The sequence below is a fragment of the Dromaius novaehollandiae genome, chromosome 2 (genome assembly GCF_036370855.1).
Source record: "Dromaius novaehollandiae isolate bDroNov1 chromosome 2, bDroNov1.hap1, whole genome shotgun sequence".
Lineage (NCBI taxonomy): Eukaryota > Metazoa > Chordata > Aves > Casuariiformes > Dromaiidae > Dromaius > Dromaius novaehollandiae.
In genome coordinates, this window is record NC_088099.1 from 1,609,585 (window position 1) to 1,636,580 (window position 26,996).

Genomic DNA, 26,996 nt, shown 5'->3' on the forward strand with positions numbered 1-26,996 from the left:
CCCCGCTCGGCAATTCACGGCCCGAAAAGCGACTTGGTTTCGATTCCAGCGGTCTTGTTTTCCTTTCGGAAGAGTCCCAGCAGCATGGAAATCCCAAACGAATTCATCCCCTTGTGAACCCATCAAGCGATACACGTATACACGGAGGATTTAGGCATACACCGACAAACCACACAGGTATAACCAGATATGTTCATTATATATATACCTAAAATATACATAGTACCTGAATATATAGACATCCACATATACACCCAAAGTTCAAATCCCAAGCGATGCCAGGAGCCAGGTACGGACGAGAAGTGCGGGACGGGGCCTTGCTACTGCCGACGAGGAGATTAGTGTTGAGGAGGGCTCCCAACGATGCCGGCCGCCCGCGCTCGTCCGCTGCTCCGGCTGTGAGGACGTATGGCTTTGCCGAAGGGTCGCGCAGGAGGGAAGGGGCTTGGGAGAGAGCCCGGATGGATCACGACTCACGTGCATGCAAGAGCAACACCGAGGAGCGAACGCGGACGAGCGTGTAGCAGGCGCAGGGGACCGTCGTCTTTGCCCGAAAGCCATGTGCTGCTCGCCGGCCTCGGCAGACGGAGCCACGCTTGGGCCCCGGGAAGTTTCCTCGCGCGGCTGCGTTAACCAGGCAGCGAAGCACGTCGCAAGGACCTTTCCCAGCATAGCAAAACAGAAAAAAACCCAACATTGATCTTATCCAGGCTGTGCCAGTGCCGCAGACAGGCACCTTGCAGAGCCGCTTACTGCCCACCCCGCACGCGGTTCCTCCGTGAAGGCTGCTCCGTGCCGGTGCCGTCTCAGACTGCGGAGCCTCGGCTCTCGGCGCGGTCAGCCAGGACCACGCTGTGAGCCCCCAAACATGCAGCGGCGAGTTTCCAAAGCTGGCACATAAATACGAGACTCCGCGTTTCTTGCTCCTCCTGGAAGAACCTGGTTGCTCTTCCTCCGGTTGCTTCTCCACAGAAGCAACTTCTGCACCAGCTTCTACTTGTACCAACGCCATACAGCAGCTTTGAAACACCAAAGCCTAGCTTTTCCTGACAAAAGCGCATAAGCCAAAATTTAATTCAAGGGACCTCTTTATAATTAACACCTTGGCTGATTTCCTATTTTGAAATCATTGACTGTTGCTTAGTGTCATTTACGTTCAGCATTTTCCCCAAAATCTTGCTAAAACTATTAGATGGTTTAACCGACTGTTGGTCCTCTTCCTAGTTTCTCCATCGTGTGGCTCTTGTGGAGAAGTTTTCCCCATCGAGCTTTCCCCACCAGGCTTGACCAAAGCACGTTTCTGCTCCAAGGAGCTAACGACGTCTTGTGCAAGGAGCAGAGCCCACGCGGTTTCCACGCGCTTGCCTGGATACAGTCTAAGCACCTAGGCTGGGTTTTTTTTTGTTTTGTTTGGATAAACTGGGTAAGATCCTACCGTGCCAAGCAGCAAGCTCAACACGGTATCAAATACTGTTGCTAACCGAGCGCCCACGCTGCCAGGGTCGCTTTGCCTGCGGGCCGAAGGCGCAAGCGCTCCCCAAGGCGTTGACGTGGCCGTTGTTATGTGGCAATCAGACTCGCCCCCTCCACGGACTACAACGTCGCTTCCCAAAGGCACGACCAGAAGCAGACCACATGCACACGGCTCATTGCTACAGCTAAAACAAACGGTAAGAGGAAGAATTTGCCTACCACAGCTACGTGCAAAGGTTAAAGCAGGAGAGAGGGAGGTGGGTATGTCCTTGCTCGCACCAACCGTACACGCACTCGCACCGAATTTCAGATTTTTGATCTTTCTGCAGCCCCAGGACAAAAGCCAAGGGTAGGGATTGTTTTGTCAAGTTTTTGTGTGTTTGTGAATGACACTTGAGCACCTGGAAATGTACCTCTCTGCATATCACATTACGAAACACGTTCTGCACCTCTCCCAAGATTGTCGTCCAAAAGGCAGCCCCCAACGCTTCCTCCTCAGATGGTCAGGAGCGGTACGCAGCCCACGCCAACCCCTCCCTCGTGGCACACCATCGGGGCCATGAACGTCCAGCGGTTTGTTTCCGGGTCATACATTTCTACCGAGCTGAGGTTGGACTGTCCATCGTAGCCCCCGACAGCATAGAGGCGGCCACAGTTTGCAACGAGGGAGACCCGGCTCCGTCGAGTGTTCATCGGGACGATCAGGTACCACTGATCCGCCATGGAGCTGTAGACCTCGGCGATGCTGAGGAAGCCGGAGCCGTCGTAGCCCCCGCAGACGAACATCTTGCTGCCCAGGGAGGCTGCTCCGTGGCGGCAGCGCTTGTTGAGCATGCTGGCGACGGGGTGCCAAGTGGCCGTGTGATGGTTGTAGTACTCTACCTGCAGCCATGGAAACGCCACAGCGTTAAGGGGATTCTCGCGTGAGATCTTCCGCACGGAGTACGGAGACCTTGGATTTTTCATTACACAGTTTTAAGCAGACCAGGAAGCTTTTGCTTTGTTTCTTGATTTCGTACAATGAGATTTCATCTCTTTATTCACCTGTTCTGACATCTAGGACACCACCAGCCACTGCGTTTCTGCCTGCTACTTCTGAGCCCAGTAACTCACTGCTGAGCCAGAGCAGACGAATGGTGGGGGAGACCACTTTCCCCACCCAACGTGCTGCAGAGACCACAGAAAACACAGCTTTGAAGATGCTCCCTCTACCTCTCTCACCTTTCATCAACTTCTGTAGGGTGTTTGAAACCTCAGCACCAACGGGATTGAACACCCTTAAATTAAAGTTTTTTATCCTTCGCATTTCTTGAGACACCACTAGATGGATTCCATCTGCAAGGCCTCCAGCACTGCTCCAAACTTGTTAAACTCGGGAATGAATTTGGACAAGCAGTTCCCCGGCCCAGAACTGGCTCTGGGGCACTTTGGACTGCAGACAATAACCTGCACCTCCTCTGCTAAGGCAGGCAGAAATAGTTATTGCTGCTTTCAACGAATCATTTGTTACAACGTGCTTTCTGAGAGCCGCGTATCACTGACAAGTCCAATTCTGCTTCCTTGCACTCTCACCGCCAAGCGGATAAATGAGTCTTTTCTTGACCTGGTTGGCTCATTTCTTCCTGAGGAGGAAGAAGAGTCCTGGATGCATCATTTGCTGGTGTAAACACTTAAGGGAACGTAGACTTTGGGTGCACAAGGAAAGGGCACGGAGCCTTCCCGGCCCCAGCCTGCCCTTTTGGCTATCTATAATAGCTTAATTTCTGTACAAGGCATTTGGGAACCTGAGCCCACATCACGCACACTTACGCTGTTGAAGATTTGCAGGCCGTCGTGTCCTCCGGACACGTAGATCCTGCCCTCGAAGACGGTGACTCCAGCAGCGCTGCGGTTGGAGCTCATGGGGGTCACCACCGTCCACCTTGCCGAGGGAGAGGAGAGGTTAGCGAGGGGCTCCCGCAGGCACGGCACGTGCACGGCCCCAAGCAGCTCCACGGATTACTGCACGTTTATCACATTTTCCAGAACTCTGTTTCAATAATTCTCCTTTCACTGCCTATTGCATTGAAACCACTGGTTTCACTTGATTGCTCCAAGGTAAACCCTTGCTAGAAAGGATACGACACAGCTAGGAAGACAAAAAGGCTTTTCCACATATTTCCCCACGTGCATTTTACAGCCAGGACTCCCAGCAGTGCCACAGCATGGCACGGCATTAGCTGCAGAGGGGTGGAAAAGCCGCGGGGCGTTAAGCGCTCTTACTTGTTCGTTTCTGGTGCATAGGACTCCACGGAGTTGAGAGACGAGTTCCCGTCGTACCCGCCACATACGTAGATCTGACCGTCCAGCACCACCGTGCCCATGGCGCTGAAACGAACAGCACGACCCCGTTAGATGGCCCTACATGCTGCTACACAACCCACAGCACAGCAAATCGCCACAACCCGCCTTGTCCTATTGCCTGTGTAATTGATTTCAGCACAGGGAACGGTCTACACAAGTCGGTGACAACCGGTCAGCTAACAGCTCCCCAAGAGGTCTCACAAGGGGGTTTTCTAGGTACAACGTGCCCCACCTGATGGAGGAATGGCCTTAGGGCAGTGTGATGCCTGACGTAGGGTTTAAAATCTTCTTTAATCAGGCACAAATCTATGCTGCTGCTGAAGTGGGTGGTGGCACTCAGCTGCTGCTTACTCCGGCTTTTCCTCTGGGGTCAGCTGGGCTAAGGAACAGGTCCGGCAGAGGACAATCCTGTCTGGACAGGGTTAATTTTCACTCAATTCAGTGTCCTGATTGCAGCTTACTGAGCGCTGTGCTAGCACTGGGCCAAGCCTGGAGGAGAGGCTGGGAATGACCAGGGTGAAACTTGTCCTTCCAGCTGCCTGGACTGAGGCCTTATCAAAGTAGCTGCATAACCACAGCTTTCAGCCAGCTTTTATCTTTATCCCTTTCCGAGTCCATCAGCTGTGGACACTAACAAGGTTCTGTAAATTAGACAGCGACTGGAGATAATCAGCTCAGCTGACCTAGACCTGAAGGACTTGGCATCACGTCCACAGTCTGCTCAACCACTCGATCTCATCTAACACCGGTTCTCCCAGGTAGCAAGTCATAAAAGACGCTTACAGCACGAAAACACCCCTGTGTCCCAATCAAAGGAACTAAACCAAAACGCAAGCAGAAACCGTGACCCGGAACTCAGTAGAAATCCCAGCAACTCTCTAGCTTCCCAAGAAGGGCTTCCCAATGCTACTGGTGGAAGGTAACCAGAAAAATACTGCAGTGGCCACTGCTACACAGCCTCAGGGGAGACAGTAGTTGCTGTCAAACATTAAACTGAGGTTTCTGATCCTGCCATTACACCTTGTAAATCATGTATTTGACCCAAAAGGCTATCAAATGGGACGCTTCAAACAAGAGACTGGGATCCCACCCCAAAAGTGAAGTCATGAAAGGTTCTCATAAAAGCCTGGAACACATCGTCGATGATAAAACCACAGCACTACCGCAAGAGCCAAGCCGCTTTGTATAACTACTGACAATTTTCTCTGCACAAGAGTATCCAACACCCGTTCGGCTTGGCTTCAGTGCAGAACAGCCCAATCACGGAAGAAGAGCAACTGCCTCTCATTGTGGGAAAAGCTCGATGATCCAAGGAACTTCATTGCTATGGAAAAACTGAGCTTTTCTGCTACAAATTGAGAATGCAGATGACCTCACTGGCTAGAAACGGTTCCAGGAATTTATACGAGCTCTGCCTCAGAGCCAGACTCGAAGCTTTGGTCAAGAACCAAAACAACCAGGACTTATTTATGTGACACGCTCCTGTAAAGGAGTGTGATGCCAGCAGTCACAGAGACGCTGTCGCTATGAGCCTTGCGCCTGGGATTTCATGTACTTAGCCGCTCGCAGTGCATTATTCCCAAGCGATCAACATTTCAGACCACAAACAAAACCCAAACCAGACAAACCATTATGGTAAAGAAGTGCTGCAAAGCTTGCAGAAAAGTGAACAATTTAACAACTCTCAGCGACCAGGCATGAGTGCGAGGAAAACCACAGCAAAAACACTGGAAGGCAGGAATATGTTTAAACATGGAAGCAATTGCCATGTTGTGGTGGGGAGGACAGAGTGACCACACAACTTAATAGGTGGGTTTTCAACATAACTCAGGGTGTGCTTCCAAACCCAGCCACAAAGCAACTCCTCTGGCTGGTCAGGAACTGTGGCAGCTCTGTTCATCAAGCGCAGACACCTTCTGCTCAGCTGTAAACTCCTCTCTCTGTAAAAATACTCCTCTCCTCACCTGTGAGTCTCTTAGGCTTTCTGGTAAGAAAAGACAATGCTAGCACCAGACAGAGATGGAAAAAATGGGTTTATTCCAGCTCCTATCAGTACAGGAGAGTTCCCTATGTCATTCTTGCCAGTGCTTTATCTACCATCTAGTAAAACAATATAAAGAAATGGGGCCCCATTCGCTTTCTATGGAACTCCAGCACAAACCTTTGCAGATCTCTTCAGCAGAATGCTAATACTCTCTTTTAGTTTGATTTCAGTCTGTGGTGCCACCAAAAATAAGAGATCTCTGTAATTTACAGCCCACAGTCAGTCACTTCTCAGCTGCTTTTTGCATACCAAGATCTTAATGTCTTTCCTCATAAATCAATGCCTTGGTACATGGGTGTACGTTGCTGACAGTCTCCCCCTCTTACTCAACAGCTGTGCCCAGGTTCAGTGCAAGTGCCCCAAATGTGGCTAGACAAAGCTTGCTTCCTTCCTTCCGTATAATTCCATTCTTCCGAGTATTCATCCCAGAAGGGGTGCTGGCCTTTTTTGCTGCTTTCCTACACAGGAAGCTCATCTGGCATCCAACACCACCCAACACCTGCCAGGCTTTCTACAATGGAATTTCCCCAACCCCCCCATCTGCTCCAAAAGGTCCCTCCCTACCGAGGGAGCCATACACACCTTCGTTTGCTGTTCATACTTTCCACTTTGGACCAGGAGTCCATTTCGGGGTTGTAAACCTCCACAGTACTCAGCCTTAACTGTCCGTCGTATCCGCCGATGGCATACAACAGTCCGTTCACCACGGCTACGCCGACGCGGCTCCGCGCCGTCGTCATCGGCTGGCACTTCTCCCAGCGGTTGGCAATGGGATCAAAGACTTCCACCACATTCAGCGAGTCACCTGCATAAAAATTTGCTACTCACATTAAAAGGGGGAGACCAATTCTTCAGTCTCTGCTGAATAGAGAGATACCCTTCTAGCAAGATTGCCCTTGGCAGAGGGATGTGAGGGATAAACAGTCGCTGCTCAGGCTCTGCAGAAGGGGCTGATGCACAGACTTTACCTGTTTTTCTCGGGGGGAAGGCTGAGCTCTCACACTTCCTACCCCAGCCTCCCCACTCCCACATGAAAATCATGTCAGAGGCATTTCCCAGGCACATCTCTACTCACCCATAAAGAGAACCTGCCCATTGTTCATTGAAAAATTCATAAGAACTGCACTCTGCAATACAAAATGATTATAGAGTGCTTCAAATCTTGCCCACACCCTGTACAATAAGAGCCGAGAAGTCCTAGATGGTGGAAGTGGGGCCTTTTATAACCTCAGAAGGGGCAGGAGGCTTGAGACTTATTAGGTCACATCTATTCGTGTTGCTGTTTTCTGGGAATCACAGCATCTCTATAGGATAAGTCAGCCGTGCTGCGGTGCGAATGCAGAATGGCAGCCCCAAAAGACAGCACCCAGTCGGTACCCGTTAATCCCTGGCACCAGGGAGCTGATCCTCGGCACATTTTTAAAAACCCAATGGAAATTTCCCAGGCTAACCGGGTTTTTCATGGTTCTAGCAGATTGTTTTATAAACACTTTCTATTCTTATCTTATGACAAGGCTCATGCAAACACACTGTGTTTGCACATGTGACCTAATAACCCCCACCAAGTTCAGCTTAGTATCTCCAGGATCTACATGTTGCTATAAAAGAGGTGACTAGGTGAGGACACAGTCCTCAAAATGCCATACCTTTATGAGACACACAGGAGCAACTGTCCTAAATAAACCCCATCTAGACAAAATTTCTACAGGGAAGATGTTAATCAACAGGCACAGCCACCGTGAGCATTTCAGTGTCCCTTTGGAAGAGTGAAAGTGCTGCACAGAGAGGGGAAACTGCTCATTACTTTACACGGGGGCAGAGAAGGGAAGTTAATGATCCTATCATCTCACTCGGCAAACTACATTGCTCTCTCCACTGCGGGGAGCGGATATGCAAGGTACCTGCTGAGTTCAGCCCTCCAACAGCGTATATCAGTCCGGCAATCGATGTACAGCACCGAGGACGGGTCTTGAACGCTGGGAGGTGCGGCCGGCGCTCGGGCATGAGGTGATAATCTTTCGCCTCATCAACAAGATCCCTGAAATCAAAGGCAAATGTTTGAGGAGAGCTTGGTTGAGTCTGGTCTCCACTGTGATGAAATCTGACTGTCTTGAACCAGATATAGATTTAGGCAACAGACTTTTCCCTCCTGAAAAGGGCTGATTTCCCTCCAGAAATAGCTGATTCTGCTCAAAGGCAATCTAGCCCAGTTCTTAGGTTATAAACAGGGAGGCTGCTTTGTTTTTTGCTGTGTGAGGTGCTCTAGCCATAGAGAGAGAACTTCAGTCTCCAGGACTGCTGAACTACAGTCCTGCTACCTGCAAACAGCACTGAGAGCCACCAACTGCTGAGTGGTTTTCCAGCGCCTCACCTGCATTTGTGGCAGCAGCGGACCAGGTCATCTTGTTGCACGCGGTCAGTGAGAAACTGAGGTCGGCAAAGGGGCAGGCGGATTTTGGACAGGAGCTCAGGTAAAAACGACTCCCTCTGCTCTCGGTCGTACCGTATCCAGGCTAACGCAGCTTCAAACACCTGCCAGGAGAGAGGCAGGGAAAGCTCAAGTTGTGGTTTTTTTTTCTTTCGTTTTGCAGGTTCCTGCTGTTGCCAGGTGTCTCATGGAAAAGGAACCACAAACTGACACTGATCTTCCCCTGATCTCCGATGACATGATTTCAAGACAGAATGAAGATGCTCTATGTGGCACCAGAGGGCTCTGCTGGAGCAGAATGCCTAAAGATTGCTGAAAAGGTTGGCTTGGCTTCGGCATTCCTTTCTCCGCATCTGACTTAGTTTGCAATAACAGTGATGTACTGTGCTATGGGACAGGATGTTTAGTACAAACATTTTCAGAGAGATGAGGGAGTTGGGACGAGAGCTTTGTTAAGAGGGAGCTGGGACAGAACGTAAAACTTTGGGTTTTAGTGTTAAAACCCAGCAAACCTGGGAAGAAAAGAGCTGCTGCTGCTCTACTAGAACCAGAAAAAAAAACATTTTGGTGGAAGGGTTCCTTTCTTTAACTTTGGACAGCTACATAATAGATGTCCACATGGAACAGGTCTCCCTAGGCTCCCTTCGTAGTCACTGGAGAGACAGACCTCTTCAAAGCGCAGTTCATCTCTCCCGTTTTGGATAGTTACTTCACAACAAGATGAATCGTGCCCTCAGCTCCAGATTACGAAGGGCGCCTGGTGCCTAATTTCATTGGAGATACACTCTCTGGTTCGCCTGATTCCCAGTTAATGCCTGAGCTTGTTTGTCCTCCTGTACTACTGCATTTATGTCCAGATGAGGGCACCCAAGTTAACGCCCTGCCCCATCGCCTTAGTCCTGCCACTGCTGTTGGAGGCAGAGAGCCCACTAGGCATAAAATAGTGGCCACAATGTCCCCAGCAGCAGCACTGACCATCAGGGACAGCTTAAGGCCACCACACTTCACACACCGCAGCCTCGATTCTATCTGCAGGTTCAGCTCATGGAGATCACAAGCCCGCAGCAGCCGGAGGGCTGGTCACGGTGGTGGTGGCTGCCACCCTGTGCGATAGCTTCACTCTGAACCAGACTGCTGAGCACCACGTGCGTGCCCCCACTTTGGGTGGTCTTCTGTTGCAAGCTGGGGTTGTGGAGAAAAGTTCAGCAGTACCGTAGATCGGAACAAAAATGTAAAACCTTTCATTTATGGTGGAGAGCGCCAGAGCCTCCCACATCACCTCTCCCGAGACCTTCGGTGCAAAGGTACAAAAGGACAATTGTGATCTTAAAAAAATAAATTAAAACAAACAAACAAGCCACTTAATTCCATTCTACCAGGTTCCCTAGGGGCTTTATAAGCTGCACACAGGTTGCACTGTGCTAAAATACAGCCCTTTCTGAGGAGGAGGGTGGCAGCCGTCCAGGGGCAAGGAAACATCACCAGGGACAGAACTCTGCTCCCAGACTTTGGACTCCTCTGTGCCCCACGATGGATCTCCCCAGGACTTGGAAAAACTGGCGAGACAATTCTGTGGCACGGTATTGCAACGCGGCTGGAATATGAGGCAGGTTCCTCTGCTTCCCTGCTTCGGGGCCATTTCAGACAGCCTGATTACTCTCTTACCCTACATGGAGACAGCTGCAGGTCTGCTTTTTGTTAGTCACCTCCTCAGAAAGAGGAGGGCAGGCTTGCTGGCTCAAGGACAAGGTCTGTTTCTCCAGGCTTTCGCCAAATCAGCAGTGACAGGCTGTCACGGCTGCTCAGGCGTCCTAAAGCAGTTCAGCCCTGTTTCATAGTTATTCTAGAAATAACCCTGTCTAAAGGAGCCCTCTTGACGGCAAATTCAGTGGAATATTCATTGCAAAAATGCCATGACACTCACAACAAATTCTTTCCACCTCAAGAGCACTCCTCTGGACTAGGGTTGGAACATGTCCGTTGAGCTCTGGCAGGAAGGGCTCCCTGCCTACGCCCTCAGCATCTCTTCCCAGGACCAGCACCTAACTGACAGTAAGGGACACAACTGCTAGTCTTCAGGACACAAGAGGCTCCACCTCTGTCACCAATGAACCAAAACACCTCAGTGCAATGTTTTCCAAGATACCCAGGCAGGCATTTCTCAGATCAGGGAACATAGTGGCATCACAGACAAGAACAGGGCTCTGAAAGGGTCAGCAGGGCTCTGCCTGGCACCTCCTTGTGCCCCCGCTGTGCCAGAGCATCTTCTCAGCTTCCTTCAGCCCAGAAGCAGGGTCATTTCCCATCCCACTCCCACACCACCAAGGCAAAAGCATCCTCTACCAAATCCCAAAGCAGATGCACACACGTACCTGCTCTTCAGACTTCACATTGAGCTCATCCCTAGAGACGAGCTCCAGGACGTCCTCGAAGGGCAGTGCCAGGAACTCTTCTGACATGGATACCTCCACGAAGTGCTGATGGATGAAGCTGTTGGCAGCGTCGTAGAGCACTGCACACATCATGGTTTCTGCAAACTGGCGCACTCCCAGGCAGTTCTTAGGGTGAAGCCTGGGCAAGGGGGAAGAGCAGAGCAAGAGTAACATCAGCTTAACAGGAGGACAGAATTGCAAACAGGTCCAGCGAAGCACTGTACGTGACCTTGAGTCACACACCACGGCAAGTGTCAGAGGATGTGAGATGCAGCGAGATGCAGTGAAAGCCACAGCTGTGCCCACTTCAAAGTCTAACCTTTTTGTTAGAACAACAGATGCCAGATCCCAGCTCGCTAACGAATGTATCTACACAGAGATCTGAAGGTGGATGCTCAACAGACCCAAAGGATGGAAATCACAACCTAAAATCTCCCCTTGGATGTGCCACGGGACAGACTCTGCTGGCTCTGCTCTTCAGCTGTGAGCTGTCAGTTGAGGGAAGACGTGAGGCTCTGCACAGCAGTCCATCTCCTCCACATCTCTGGGTCCCTGGGCTCTGCATCTGGCACATTTCATTTATTTTTTAAGCTCCAGCACTGGACAAAGCTGGATTCAAGCACGTTGCATAAACACCAACAATCCCTCTCTGTTTTTCATCTTGTATTTTTCCAAGTACTCCAGAACAGCGTCTGTGTTACCGCTTCACAAAGCCATTTCCTGAGATTAAGGAGGCCTGATCACCAAAAATGCTTTTGCAATTAGAGGTTAGGCAGCGAGAAGTACTGCTGCAGATCTGACCCTCTCTGCAGTCCAGCCAAACAGTCACTGCAACAAGGCTGTTCAGTGGCCTAAAGAAGCTGGAAAAGACAATATTCACCACAAGCACGTGCTGGCTCCAAGTGACTCTTGCAAATACAGAAACAGGTACGTGTCCCGGACACTCCCATCCAAACAAGAAGCCTTGCCCAACACAGGTGTGTTGCCATCCAACAAGAGCCATTAGTTCTGTTGCTCTGTGGTGCTAATCATCAGATATTAAAGGCCACCAGTTTGGGGAAATGCTTTGGACTCTTAGAGCACTGTAGACCTGTCTGTGCACACGTGCCTAAAATTATCCCAAATCTTAATTCCATCTAAGAATGAGAGCTCAATGTGCATATTCCAGCTCTTCAGGATGGTCAGAGTCCACAAATTTTTTTTTTATTAATCAAAATGACAGCTGTGCCTCTAACCCATTGCTTTACTTAGGACAACCAGCTGCTCCTGGTAGATTTAGGAGAACTGTGGCAGCTAAATCTGAGAAACCAAACTACTTTGTTTAATCTAGATATAGATACAGCTACCTAAAGCTAGGAGGGACTAAAAAAATCAATGCAATCCATTTCTTTCCAGCTTGGTGTTATATTCAGTACCCCAAATATGATTTTGCAAGAAAAAAATGAGTACACTGTAGTATTAAGTAGCTTAATTTTAAACTAACTAGAGAAACTTTGGCTGCACAAGGATCTACGAATTGCAACATCTTGAACATGGAGAAAATGCATTTCTTCTCTCCAATCCATGGCTTTAGCATACCTTCATTTAGAGCTTTAAGAAAACAACAGCTGGCCAAGATGTTTAATTTATTTAGTAGATGTATTTAATATCACAGCATGGAATACACTGAACAGCTGCAAAGAAATAAGGCGTGTGTGTGTGTGCGCGCGCGCGCACGTGTGGGGGAAATCAAACAAGTTTCCCTGGCCCTAAAGATATGTGTGGTATGTTTCCAAAGAATAACCCAGCTTCTCAGTTTCCGGATCATGCTGCTGGAACGGTCCTAGAGCCAAACACCAACTAAGGAATTGAAAAATGTGGGATTATTTTAAAGCTCTGCCACAGCTTTCTTGCCAGCACCTCGGTTACAGCCCTTTTGTTCCCTCCCTCCTACAAGTAAGGGTAACTACCATGGGTTTGTTAATGGTAGAGGCAGTCATACACCACTGTAAGGGGTAACGAGCCGGCTAGAAAGCTGGGGCAAAGCTATTTCAGTAGTTCTGTCCCAGAAGAATAGTTTCTACAGGTATAAAAGACACTGAAGTGCCCTCGTTGGGATTCGATACCAAACTGACTCTAGTGAGACATGTCTGCCGAAACTGAAAAAGGGAAATGTTCAGCCAGTTGTGCTCTAGGTATTAATTCCCACGGCCAGCCAAAGCCTCGCAGCGTGCCCAACCTGTAGCATCTCATAAGCCAGGCAACCTATTTTACAGGGAACGATGAGTCTCGGGAGATGCAGACCCCGTTGACATGCTGGCAGGAGAAATCCCACTTCCCCCCAAGCCAGCCGCAGATGACTAAAGCTTTGTGGCCACCTTTCTTTCTGCCCTAGTCCCAAAACCAGGGCACACCACATTATCCTACCACAAAACCCTCCCTCTGGGCACTTGCTGTAGCAGGTGAGCAGCAAGCACAGCGGAAACAGGAGCCCCTTACCTCTCTCTGAGAAACGTGCAGCAGGCATCCTTGATATTTTGCAGCTGAAGGAAACTGGCGCCCATCAGCAGAGACTGGACGTTCTGCTGGTCTATCGCTAGGTGACCGTTGTAGGCAAAGTTGATCAGAGCCTCCAGCGCGCTAAACGAGGGGGGAAAGGGCAGAAAATCTGTTGCATTCAAGCTGATTCAATTAACCAAGCATGATACACTACTAACACAAAAATCCTATCTAGTGGGGTTCATATTAAGAGGGGACAATGCAGAGGCTGGTGACGTACGCGCAATCCGTCAGCATGTCCTCTCTCGGGCGCCTTGGGAGTTACCTGGGATCCATCCCTTGCATGACGATCTCATCCTGTTTGCACTCCATCATGTCGTTGGTGAACATGGCGTGGAAGTACGGGATGGAAGCCGCCAGCACGATCCGGTGAGCGCTGAATTTATGGTCCCCTACCTAAAAGGGGACAAAAGGGGAAGGAGGGAAGATCAGCACCATCCACCACTAACTGCACAGTCCAGGTTTACTGTAATACAGCTCTGCCAGGCCAGCAGTAACCGAGGGCTGAAAGTTAGATCATTTCCATCTGCAAACACGACAGCGGCCTGTGTCTTTAGAACTAAATTCAGCCTTTCAAATCTAGTTTTTCAGCCTCCTTATAAGCTACTAAGACAGTTCAACTGGGCAAAGATGAAACAGTACTGCAGACTAACAGTGGGCCATCTCCAGACCACTAATAAAGAAAAGCCAGGTTCAAGTCATGCGTTTACAAAAATTAACTCGCTATTCCACTGCATGCAGAAGTTTCGAGCCTAGATCTGCTTCCCCCACTCACCCCGCAAGGAAACATTCACCCGTGGCCCTGCTTTAGATAACACCCTTCCCACAACAGCCGACAGTCAGGATTTCCACATCACCCACCTGTTCCCAAGACACCCTCGACGCAGGAAAGCCGCCACAAAGGCCAGACGCCCAGCGTGCGTCACGGTCTGCAGTTATTCTGAACTAATTCTGGGCTAATCGACTGCTGTTTCCTTTTCCTTAGCTCTTCCCCCAAACCGATGACCAGCTTACGGGTTAAAGCCCATGCCCTTTTCACGTCGGATGTCCATTTTGCATCTTCAGCTTATGCTTAGCATCAGTCACCTTCACTATAACCTGGAGGCTCGTTGACTCATCTCCTTCAAATCCACGTAGGTTCACTTTCACCTGCTCCACTAAACCAACTCGCATTTATATCCCCTCAAGAGCCTTCCTGAGCTGTAAGCAGTGGGGACTGGAAGCGGCTTCTTGGGTCTCCAACTCCAGTTCTCACTCTTTCAAGCACTATAAAATAACTTATCCTCTTCAGAATTATACAGGCTTTTGCAGGCTAACTACGTTCATATCGCTTTATTCCTGAGTTTGGGGCAAAACTGCCCTCTCCCTCAGCTTAAGCAAGATTTTCCCTTTTGAGCTTGGTTTTGCTGGGACAAACAAGCCGAGCATAGCAGGTCTCCTGCTCTCCAGGTCACCCTAAAAACCCGTCTCTTTTTTTCTCTGTGCTTCTCTATAAAAAGCTTCAACCTTTCACACCTAGGCAGCTTATTGACAAAAACATTTGCATTTGGGGTTTTCATGGTTACCGACTGTGCTTTGCCTCTCCCTCCAGGCCCAGAACTGTCAACCTTGCTAAAATAAGACTTGCTGGATATTTAGAGACCAAAATGCCTGACATTAAAAAAAAAAATAGGGAATCAGGCACTATACAAGATGCATAAGGTTTTTTTTGTTTTTTTTTTTGTTTTTTTTGCTTTTTAAAAAAAGCATACTCTGTTACATATGCTGTTAATTTTTTTAAAAAAAAAAACCTGCTTGACCACTTGGCTCCTGCCTGTGCAAGTCTGCCCGCACGACTGGGACGCGCAGGCAACTGGGAGTCGCTGGCTTTCGGCGTGCGGTCAGCTCGCAGCGCTGCGTGCTTCAGGTGCAGGGACAAGCCAGCTCTGGCAGGGCTTTCCGACTTAAAATAGCGCTTCTAAGGCTTGTTCCAGCCTGGCAATAACACAGCCAATTTCTGAGAGCTTTGGCTCTGTCCTGATCAGCCTAGGTGCGCCTAGAGCTTGGTCCCTGCTGCATGCCACAGCGCCTGTATTATACTGTATAAATCCTACTGTCCTGAATATTGCAAAATTGACAATATCCAGCCCAAAAGCATCAAGTGAGCTGGCACATACTCTTCCAGTTTGTGCAAAAAAGTCACATACGCACTTGCATGGCGATTTGATAGCTTAAGGTGGGTAAAGCCCAATATCAACCTCTTCTACCAACATAAAAACATGTGTAAAACATCTCAGAGGCTCCAAGGCTTCAGGGAGCTGTGCCACAGATGCCAGCACATGAGGTGCAGTTGACAAATCCCTTCCTTTTCTATCACTTTTCTCTCTTTTCTTTGGTGCTCTGCTCCCTTCGCTGTTAACTCGGTTACTAATTTATCGTATCTCACCTGCACTTTCTGCCCTCACGTGCTGGCATCGAGCAGAAGGAGACAAGCTCCCAAGAAAGCCAAACAGCAGCCAGAGCATGGTGGAGAAAGAGGAAGGACTGAACAAGACTTGCTTGGCAAACAAGGGCAAAGATCTCCAGAAAACAGACAGAGGAAGCTGAAAAGAATAAGGTAATCAAAGCAAGAGGATGGATGTTTTATAGCGGAGGAGATAAGGCCAAGTATGGTGAGAGGGGACCGAGCTCAAGGCTGCAAGCCCTGGCTCTCCGAGTCATGAATTTTGTCAGTGCCTCTCGCAGCAGGGTTTTGCACTCTAATTTTAAACAGCCACTCGTAAGGGAACACAGACTCTGTACTGGCCTCTTTAGCATAAGATATTTAAAACCATTTATAAATACACTATTTCGTGAGAAAAAGCCCATAAGAGGAAGGAAACTTAATTCAAGAACCTCTGAAAGCTAACGAAACCTCGCTGTGTCCACAGGTGCTTGGTTTTCATTTCCTTTCTCCTTACGGCCACTTGCCAAGTTCAACGCGTGTACGCATCAAGGACTTTGCTGCTCTCTGTATCTTCATGTAAACTAGTGTCCAAAGCGCTGCTCACGAGAGAAACACAAGAATTACAGCATTAAGGTACATAAATAGAGACCTATGCAACCTGTTATGAAAGACTGCAAGCGCTCATCAAGAGTGAAGGAGGCTGATCCCGTTCTGGGATGGAGGACAGACTAGATGGCCTCCTGGGTCCCTTCCAGGTCCTTCTCTAGGGTTTGAATGCTCAGCACTTACTGCAGAGGTGCTGACTTCCACGCGACTTCACTATCTCTGTAGGCTACAGAAGCAAAACTAACATTACAGCAGAGCACAAGCACCTCAACCAGTAAATAAAAGCACCGTTGCTTTGGTGTTCAGTCTGCTTCCCTGAGGCTTCAGTGCTGAGGCTCTCATTTTGGGACTTTTTGCTGGTGACAGGTTGAGCTGCGACCAGCTGCAACCTGGATGACCAAGGTTACTGCTTTGCTGCTCAGCCCGTCCACATTCCAGACGAGAGGCTCAGAAACGAGAAATGCCTGACCTGTTTAGCAAGCTCCGCGTGTTTGCGCGTTCTCCAGCCCCTTCCTACCCTGCGGATGAAGCCACTCTGCCAGCCAGGCCCACGTGAGCTGCTGCCGGTCCCGTCTGCCTGCTGCGGATGGGAGGAATAAGACATCTGTGAAGTATATCCTAACAGCATCGCACGCACCATCCATCGGGCTGGCACTGCAGGGAGGACTCGGGGAGCTCAGCAGTACAGCCAGGCCCATCTTTGCTGCTTCCCCAGCTCCGAACCATCATGCGCAGAGAAAGGTCTAAGCGTTATCACCCTTATTTTAGGGCTGGAGGACTGCCGAGGCTGCTAAAGTGACAGGTCCATGCCCACAAAAGAAGTCTGCAGCCCGAAAAAGGCTTGTCCTTTGGTCAAGGGCGAAGGACTGGCAGGAACACCAGCCTTTTTCTTTTTTCATACTGGGTACATTTCTTCTTTGAAATATATTTTGCTGAAAATGATTTAAACTAAGTCAGATGACTGCAGTGGTGGGAGCTCAGGACTGCAACCTCCTCCGCCTCCTCCTTGCAGCACAGACCTTTCTCCGACCTTGCCTAACACACATATTAAACTACATCTCCACTGCCTGCATTTCTCCCTAGCAAGGCAAGACCAAAACCACGACAGATGCTTTACAGTCCAGCGGGACGAGTCCAAACACAACAGATTTCGGTGCTGTCCAAGAGTCCACGCAAAGCAGAGGCTTTCCAACACAAGCACTGCTCTCCTCTCCCGGAAAGGCTGCACAGCTTCGGGGATGCCACGCGGTGATCTCACCTCGCGACGGGCTGCCATCAAATAGCCTCGTTATAAATAATAGGCCTGGTTATTGCAAAAGCGATCATTTATAGTCATTGAGCAAGACTCCAGCCAGGTCAGCGAGAGCTGTATCATCACAGGGTAAGGAACACCCCGTACCTGGGCAGCACCACCCTTTCGGCATCGAGCTGCAAAGAGGCAGCCTTGTTTCTCGGCGGTATTCCCCCTTTAGGGAAAAGATTTTACATCAGGAAATGCCCCGTTTAATGCTGTACCTGCACTGGGGACGATCCTGCACAGGCAAGGCAGGGTTTGAACGAAATCAGAGGCCGTTTTGACTGCCTGGGGTGAGGAAGCTCAGCCCCAAGCAGGGCTGAACATCCCAGCCCGGCTCGCTGCCCACCTCCGCGCGGGAGCCGTTTGCTGACGCAGCCGAAGCAGCGCAGCGGGGCCGTCCCCTTCACGGGCGGCTAACTGCTTCCCTTGCACTGCTACCAACGCCTGCCTGATCTTGCAACGAGTTGGTTCTGGGAAATAAAACAGAAATGAGCTGTACCGAAAAGGGAATAACTTTCTGCTGGCTTAGCAGGGGAAGGAGGAGGCCTGGGACTGGCCTCTGTGTCGCCTGTATCAGCACAGGGCTGACGCGGCTGCACGGCGTGATCGCTGCCGGCTGAAGGGAAGCTCTCCCCTGGTACAAGACAGGACAGGATGAAACCTGCAATAATTCTTTTTTTTTTAAAAACTTGTTCCTGTAATGATAGAGGGCCCTCGGGGAGATTTATAAATTGGGATCTCTGGTCTAGAAGCTATCATTATGTTCATACCATAAACACTTCATGCCAAGTCCTGAGGGAACAGCTAAACTTTTCGCTGCTGGCGAGTGACAGTTCCTGTTTTTCCTGTACGAGACAAAAAACACTTCTGAAGATGAACACACACAGTGCGTGCCCCCCCAGTCCACCCTCGCCCCCCATCTCCAGAGTCAACTGACCTTTCCTTTTGATCATATAAGTATGCTTTCCCACGCCTGCAGCCTGATGGAGCCAAGCTACAGTCAGGTAAGCCTAATGCTGAAGTGAGAAAGGACTCTTGGTATCAGATCCACTCTACCCCGATAGGCTTTCATTTGCCCCAAATCTGTCGCAGGCTTGCCCATGAATTGCAGAAGTATCAGCAGAACATAAGCAGCAGCAGGAAAAGCTTTGCCTGGCTGAGTAAAATCCCATTTTTGCCCTCTCTGAGCAACAGTGCAGCCAGCAGGGACATTCTGCTCAGTTTGTGTTTTGGCCTTACGGAGCAGCTCTAACACGGCAGGGCAGCGCTGGGACTGACTGCCCTTTTCAGCAGCCGCAGTCAAAAGACCTCTCAAAGCAATGACTTCCCCTTTTATTTTACATTTAGATGCAATCACACACGCTCCAGGAGCGAAGCATCCATCGGGTGGGATCCTTCAACGTGGAGCCTCCTTTACCAAAGGCAGGACACAGCCAGCCTCGAGCTCTGGCATCTTCTGCAGCAGCAGCTCCCTCCCGACAGCAGGATTTTATCGCGTTTCTAGTGCCACGAGGCGCTCGGCATTTGGCCTCCCCTGCTCTGGGTCATCACGGGACAGGCATCTAAACCAGCGTCTTGGTCAGGGATTTCAGCTCGCAGCTGAAGGTGGAAGCACCCATGTAGAGCAACAGCCTGTTTCATGGCAACACCTGCAAAGCTACAGAAGTCAGGCGCTCTTGGTGAGTGAAACGCAGTTCAGTACATTTGTCTTTCACTTTTAGAGCCTGGAGTTCAAGACCATCTCTGGGCACAAATGAAATAATCACAGACTTAATCACTATACCAGAATTAGCAAAACTCTTAAAGCTCCGTTTATACAGAATCCAGAAAGAGAAATACCCCAGGGACTCCCCAGCAGGACTGGCAAAGGCACTGGGAGGAGGCTTGAGGACAAGTCCTTCAGGCAGCTCAGTTTTCAGAAGATTTCTGCTTGTATGCAATGATATCCTATCCTACAATACATAATAGTAGGATCCTTTCTTTTAACTCGAGAGACAGAGTTTACCAGACCGCTTGCAAAACCATTCTGACCGTGAATATTACAGAATGCTCTTTTAATGTGTTCTCTGGCTGATTAATGAAAAGCACGTTCTCCATTACACTCCCACGTCTGCAAAATGTTAATAAGTTCCAGGGCACAATGAAGCTTTCTCCACAGAGAAACGGTGTAGGTGTAATAAAGACATCTATTATTTTCATGACATCATTACGCTGCATAGCTGAGAAGTCTCTTGGGTTCTCTGCTGCAAAGACCTTTAAAAAAATTCTTTCTTAACACAACGCGGGCATCCAAGTGACAGACAAGCCACACTAGAAATTAAGCTAGCGCCCAATGCACTGCAGCAAAATTTTGCTAGGAGGAAGATAACAGGACACTTCAGTTTAAGGGATCCTGTATCAGAATTCAGGCATTCAAATATCCATCCTTCCCTCTCTTCCCACCCAACTAAGAGCTGAAAGAGATTAGGTCAAACTTGGCATTTGCAAAACCAAGAGGTTGATCCTATTCAGTTCTGGGTCCCTCTGGTCTAGACTAATTACGAGTCCTGCTGATATAATGGTAACTAGTAGCTCTGAACCAGAAAGGACGTCCCTTCTGCAAGTACAACGCCAACACACATTTGCAGGTAATTCACTTTCAGTTCCAAGGAGCTAAACTACTTTTCTGGACTCCCATCTCAGTTTCCCGGAAAGCGAGAGGAACACATCCAGGGTGGATTGCCTCCTCCAACTCTGCGCTCCTGCAAGCTCCAAAGGACCATCTAAAAGGCCATGCTCAGCTATCCCACAGCATCCTCACATCCCCTACTTCCAGCTGGGCAAGAAAGCACATGCCACTGCTCAGACACGAGCACTTGCTCGCCTGCCACGTGGCCAGCCATCGGCTTCAACACCCAGGTCACTGAAGTCCACCTTGGGCTGTAGGACAAGTTTTGGTTTCTCTCCTCTACTCAACTACCAATTATCACGATTTTCCTTTGATCAGCCAGCTCAAAGGGACAGATGAAACAAGACTAACAGAACGACTGATGAATTTCACACAGATCTTGGTTTTCCATTAAGGAAAGCAAACTAAAACCAATGGCAATGAGTTTGGAAGTCAGATAGCAGGCCTTTCCGCCACGTTCAAGGAAGCCAAGTAAAAACCTTAGTGCAGAAGTGCCTGGTTTCTACTAATGCGTCAGGTTTAATGTCTATTTAAAGCACCCGAAATACTTGTCTTAATATTAGGTGAACAGCACTTAGTCTAAGTGAGATGTGGAGGTGAAAGAACAAGCCCAATTACCGTCCCGAATAGCTTGTTACTTCTGTATGACATGATTTAAACAAGAGTCTTAACCAAAAGGTCTCAGGCGCATAAAAGACTATCTGTTTTTACAGTCTGTCACCTGGCCTAATAAAGAGAGATTCCCTCTCCTGCAAAGTTCATTCTGCTTAAGGATCTCACAAATGCGCTTTAACATCTGCAGAGCAGCCAGGCGCAGGGTTTCTCGCAGACCCCGATGATATCGCGCACGCAGCACAAGCTGTCTGGAATCCCACTTATCCGCCTCGGAGGGACGAAGGGAGGGACGAAGGGAGGTCCTTCCACCTCTGCGGCAGCTCGGCACCAGCACACATCTGTTAGAGTTTGGAGGGTTTCGGGTTAGCAGTGTAATTTAGGAAAAATATGATTAGAAGAGTCTCTTTACAGGGCGAAAAGCCAACAGGACTATCACCTGTCAGTCTGATTCAGCTTGGGTATAAAACAAATAGCATAACCTCTGCACAGCTTAAAAAATGATGCAAGCCTGGTGAGATGAAGTGTTTTCAAGAGACTTTTCTAATTAGTCATAGAGTTACTCACGGATATATGGCATTTAAGCTATTCAAAACTAAACGAGCAGCAGCAACAATAAGAGGAGCTCGCCTTAACTCAGCTCTTTGTGGGTTCAAGAAGACATAAAGCTCCTCTCTTTCGACGGAGATTTATCTAAGATCGGTACCGGTGCCAGCCTGGCACTCAGTTCTGCTCTGTTGCAGATTGGAGGGAGCAGGAGCTATGAAGACATTCGCTCCCCCAGAATTTATCAATGAGAAACACTGCTAGTATTCCTGCCCCGCTTTAGGAAGTGGTGCAGTCCACAGGCTTCCAGCAAACTGCTAACGCGTCCCCTGAGAGCATTTGTACCTTGGACTGAAACAGCGAAGCAAACTCCAGAACACAAAATGGCCCAAACAGCTTTCATCTCAGCGGGATACTTGCACGCAAAAACAACGTGCAGGAAAAAACACAAACACTGAGTAGCTACTCTTATGCAATTAAAAAGCAGACGAATCTCCAAATCAGGGACTAATATCCCTGAACACCTCCATTCTTCAGTGAACCGAAATCCTTCCCACCTTTGCAGTATTTTTCATTTGAGGGCTCTAAAATGCTTCGAGAATGCTAAAAAATATTGCAAGTCTGCTGTGAAATAGGGGGGAGCGTTTCTATCATGCCATTGCTACGCACAGGAAACAGAAGCAACAAGGGCCCAAAGCTTCAGAGCATTTCGAATCCAATTAGCTTAGCAAATCGCTAATTGATTTTTGCCAAGAAGGTGCTGGCAGGAGAAATAACTGAACACAAGTTTTTATGTTTAGATAGAAATTGATTCTCACTGTCAAAAGTTCTTCAGAAGAGACAGCTCTAGCGAGAAGCTGGGCGCTGCCTAGAAGGAAGGAGCACACGACACAGCCAGAAGTGACCCCGAGACCTCCAAACATGAAGACACCCTAAAAGAAACCGCTTCACATCCAGTTCCTGGGAAAAAATGGACCAGCATAGGAAACAACGGACAGAAATCAAACCTCACTGATTTCATCCTAAAACCAGGATTTCATGCAAGACCAGATTTCAAAGCGTATAGTCTACGACTTAAAATAACCACCAGGTCTTCAAATCAGTTGACACATCCATCCATGCAGTTAAAAGCCTCAGAAACGCCATGCTCAAAGAAAGCGCCTTCCTTTCCACACCCTTCGCGAACGCTTCACGCTTGCCGTTTCTCTGGCACAGATGCAACCATGATCTACTTTTCCAAACATACCAATATTGGATGGGGAGAGAAACACAGGTCTCACTTGTATAGCAGATTTTCAGTTGTGCTACACTGGTTAAATTGCAGACAGCTCTTTACCAGGCAAGGCCGCGTTGAGACAGAATCTAGCAGCCCTGGAAGAAGAAAACAACCACAGAGCTTTGGCCTTAACAAGGAAACTCCTATTTCCAGCAAAGGAAAATTAACAGCAGTCACAGAATAAGGTGCGCCTCCTCCTCTGCTCTCCTCCCCTAGTTTATTTGCAATTGTTTTCACCACACTGTCCTAAAATTCTTCTCCACGTAGACACTTCAACCACCTCAGAGGTTGGGGGAGACTGAACGGACAGATGCTTATGATGGAGTATCTTCAAGAGGAGTTCTGACTTGCTTAAGAGCCAGGAATGGAGAAGGACTTCTTAAAGCTGTAGTCTCACCGATCCAGGAGCTTGGGCTCTCGATGAACCCTTCCGGAGCCTCACGAAGACACGCAGCTCCGTTACTGCCCCGTGCAACTGTGTTTTCACCCAGACAACCATGAGCAGCAGCGACAGAGCTCCCTAAGCTCAGCTTGAATGACCAGAGATCCAAGAGAGCCTGTCAAATCAGTGCTTCTTGCTTTTAGTCGCATCTAGAACAGGCTGCTGCGTGTTGCTGAGGCAGCACGGTCTTCTGTGCGGCGACGTGAATGGCAGCAACACGGTTTCTCAGAAACGAGAGCAAATCCTGCCCCATGGATATACCGCACTGGAGGAATTAACGCTTGTCTTGCTTTACGAGGGTAATAATTAAAACAAACAAACAGGGAGTACCAACACTTCCTAACAATGTGAGGTCTGTTTGTACAGCAAACACTGCTGTAGGCTGGAGAATCATTTACAGCCATTGACCCCAACGCTGATATCGGTGAGGAGGCCACTGAATAACTGAGCTGCGCTACGACGAGCTTGCGTGCTCCTGTTTCGGCTGCGAGGCTGGACACCAGTCACATCGCAAGGAGCCAAACTTGTAGCTCTGGCCCAAGGCAGCGTTTGACAGTTTTTTCTTCATGCAGGAGATGGCCTGAAAATACTAGGTGTGAAAATACGATAACAAACTTGCTTAACTGGTGCAACGTGCATCAGGATCCACTACACTGTTTCAGGCATTGACTTTAAACGCGTTTTATGTCAGCTCCGTGTTCGCGGTGGCTAACTGATGCAAACACGCCGCCAAAGCTACGCTAATAAAAATTAGCTCTCAAACATTCAGCAGGGCATACTAAGTAAGTTAGAGAAAACACCTTACTGAGCAACTGGGAAGAAAGGCTTGGCTCAGATACAACAGACAGGATTAATTCAATTGCTGTGGGATGCGCAGGCCAGCGCTGAGAAATCAGATGTCAAGAGGCAGAAGCGGCAAACAAGCAGGAAATTTTGACGTTACGATTTCATACTACGAGAGGAATCAAACTAAAAAAGGACTTTGGAATCTGAGGCTACGAATCCACAAGGAAAAGTTAGGCAGTTCATCTGAACCAATGTGCAAATACACTGTCAGTCCTCTGTCAAAAATATCAGTTGAAATTGGGATCTTCTTATGTACAGTAAATACCCAAGCAGTAGCGTGAGAAAGCTAAGATTCATTTTAAGAATAATAGGGACATCTTTTTTAATAGATATTAAAACTCTGTAAAGATGACAGGTTCAACACCAGGCTCTCCAGGTAACATTTTGCTCCAGTGACTCAAAGGAAAAAATAAAATGGGGACAACATGGTGTCTTCACCCATAAGGCTGCCAGCACAGTCAGAGCACGTTATAACAACCGCACCAGAGAGCCCTTTCAGCCCTCAAGATTTCAAAAGTTCTCCCACTCTGCAGTGGAAGAAACGCAAAGTAAAATAAATAAGACTAAGCAAGCCCTTTGGTGCGATAGGTCGACAGGGAAGGAGGAATTCAGAGCAAGTTTGGCAGAACAACGGTCGGGGCACTTATGTGAGGCGAGATAAAGCCAGGCTCATACACCTCCGTCTCTGTTGGCTTCATCCCAACAACACCAAACACTTCCAGACGGGATTCTTGCCCTGCGACAGCCCATTGCCAGGTGACTGCGGTGTTTGCCAGAGACACAGGAGACTCTGCCAGCTCCAGGATTTGAGAATCTCTGCCTGAAAGGTGAAGTCATCTCGGACACGTCCGTGTGGGCAGTCTAACGCGCTAGACGCACACCAGCCACGCATCCTGCGGCCCCCACAGCCAGCACGACCCCTGCACATGGTCCTCAAGCAGCAGGAGGGAGGTGAAAAGTTTCGCCATGAGTAGGCTGGGAAACACCTTCACGTTTAATTAAACTTAAGAGCGAGTTCTGTAATGACTCAGCCGATCCAGCGAACTGTGTATCACACACACCCCACAACAGATTCCTCTCCCCAGTAACTCCGAGTCCACAGGTCTCCGTCTCGAGGACCCCGAGGCTCAGCACTCGCCGTGGGCCATTCCTGGGCAGACTGCCCCTCCAAGCTAGGACCGCAGCTCGGAGGATTTACCAAGGCTGTTTATTCGTAGTATGAAAGCAAATTCAATGTGCTTAAAAGAGAATGGCTCCTGCCCAGAAGGACTAAGTTCCTCCCTGTTCTCCCCTGGGACAAAACATTGGCTGGGGCAGAGCAGAAGTCGGTCAATAAACCTCCGCCAGCCCCAGCCCAGAGCGCGACACCCAAACTCCTCCTCGGGTCCCCGACCCTCCGTGCCGAGGCCACCGCTGCAGCCAGCCAAAACGTGTTTCTGCCCCAAACAAGACTTCAAGCCAAATCGCTCGCTGCAGATGCTGCAAGAACCGCAGCGGCCGGGACGATCCCAGCAGCCTGGGAGACGGAGGCTCCGTCTCCAATCGCCACCCCACAGCCTGCGGCGGGGTGTCACCGGCACCAGCACCCACCCAGCCTGTGCTCGGCAGCCCCACCACCCACCACAGGGCCCCACAGAGCCCCCTGCCCAAGGCAGGACTGGTGGGGGAAGCCCAGCTCCCCCCTCCTGCCCCACCAAAGCGGGGGGTTGCTCAGCTCCCTCTTCCTGCCCCACCAAAGGAAGGGGGGTGCTCAGCTCCCCCTTTCTGCTCTCTAAAGGGGGCTGGCAGGGGTCTCAGCTGCCCCCTCCTGCTTCGCCAAAGGGGTCCAGGGGGAGGCTTAAGCTCCCCCTTTCCTGCCCCCCCAAAGGAGACTGGGGGGGGCCCTCAGCTCCCTCCTTCTTGCCCCTCCAAACGGGACCCTCAGCTCCCCCCTCCCACTTCACCAAAGCAGGGACCGGGGGGGGGGCCCTCAGTTCCCCCTTTCCTGCCCTCCCCAAAGGAGGCCCTCAGCTCTCCCCCTTCCTCCCCGCTAAAGGGGACGGGGGAGTCGTTAGCTACCACCCAAAGGGGGCCTAGGGGGGCCCTCAGCTCCCCCCTTCCCACTTCACCAAAGGGAGCCTGGGGGGGATGAGGGGGTCTCAGCTCCCCCCTTCCTGCCCCCCAAACAGGGCTGGGCAGGGCCTCAGCTCCGGCTTTCCTGCTCCCCCCAAAGGGGGCTGGGGGGGGACCCTCAGCTCCCCCTTTCTTGCCCACCCTCCCCAAAGGGAGCCGGGGGGGGACCCTCAGCTCCCCCCTTCCTGCCCCCTAAAGGGGACCCTCAGCTCTCCTCCTCCCTCCCCCGCAAAGGGGATGGGGGGAGCCCTTAGCTACCAACCAAAAGGGGCCGGGGGGGGGGCCTCAGCACCCCCTTCCCGCTCCCCACCAAAGGGGGCCGGGGAGGGGCTCAGTTCCCCCTTTCCCACCCCCCACCAAAGGGGGCCCTCAGCTCCCCCCCTTCTGCCCCCCCGAAGGGGGCCGGAGGAGGGAGGCCCACAGCTCTCCCCTCCAGCTTTGACAAAGGGGGCCGGGGGGGGGGGCCCTCAGCTGCCCCCCTCCTTCTCCCCCAAAGGGCGCCTGGGGGGGGGGGGGGACCCTCAGCCGCCCCTCTTCCCCCGAGCACCCCCAGCCCCGTCTCCGCCCCCAGCACCCCTGCGTCCCCTCCCCCCCCGCACCCCGGGGCTGAGCCGCCATTTCGGGGGCGCCGGGCCGCGCCGCACCTTGAGGGTCACGTCGCAGAGCTTGCCCTGCCGCCGGATCTCGCCCATCACGCCGTAGCCGCGGCTGGGCAAGTCGCCGACCGAGAAGTGCACCAGGTCCTCGGGGTCCAGCTCCGGCTCGGCCGCCGCCTCCAGCATCTTCCCGGCCGCCGCCGCCGCCGCGCTCCCTCCGCACGACGCCTTCGCCTCCCCCGCGCCCCGTCCCCGCCCGGCCGCCGTAGTGCACCCTGTCCCCACCCGGCCGCCGTAGCGCGGCCCCCTCCC

The 26,996-nt window shown here is 50.4% G+C and overlaps 1 protein-coding gene across 3 annotated transcripts; it reads right to left on the minus strand.

The window, feature by feature from the left end:
- Positions 1-178: 178 nt before the first annotated feature.
- KLHL18 (kelch like family member 18) lies at positions 179-26,996 on the minus strand. 3 transcript variants are annotated; one of them, XM_064505634.1, is made up of 10 exons: positions 26,733-26,996; positions 13,524-13,654; positions 13,199-13,339; positions 10,661-10,859; positions 8,232-8,392; positions 7,762-7,898; positions 6,443-6,680; positions 3,736-3,840; positions 3,283-3,394; positions 179-2,355 (listed from the first exon to the last, which is right to left on the minus strand). In XM_064505634.1, the coding sequence occupies exons 1-10, from the start codon at positions 26,868-26,870 to the stop codon at positions 1,969-1,971; spliced, it is 1,749 nt and encodes a 582-aa protein (XP_064361704.1). In that variant the 5' UTR covers positions 26,871-26,996; the 3' UTR covers positions 179-1,968. The 3 variants fall into 3 exon arrangements, with proteins under 3 accessions (XP_064361704.1, XP_064361705.1, XP_064361703.1); XM_064505635.1 differs by having other exon boundaries at positions 6,443-6,665; positions 26,733-26,994; XM_064505633.1 differs by lacking the exon at positions 26,733-26,996 and adding an exon at positions 18,357-18,554.

Coding starts and splice junctions, on each gene's coding strand:
- KLHL18 (XM_064505633.1), bottom strand. CDS start 18,539: ATGATCAAAAGGAAAGGTCAGTTGACTCTGGAGATGGGGGGCGAGGGT. Junction 13,340..13,523: donor ATGCAAGGGATGGATCCCAG/GTAACTCCCAAG, acceptor CCCCTCGTTTAG/CGCGCTGGAGGCTCTGATCA. Junction 7,899..8,231: donor CGCTGCTGCCACAAATGCAG/GTGAGGCGCTGG, acceptor CTTTGATTTCAG/GGATCTTGTTGATGAGGCGA.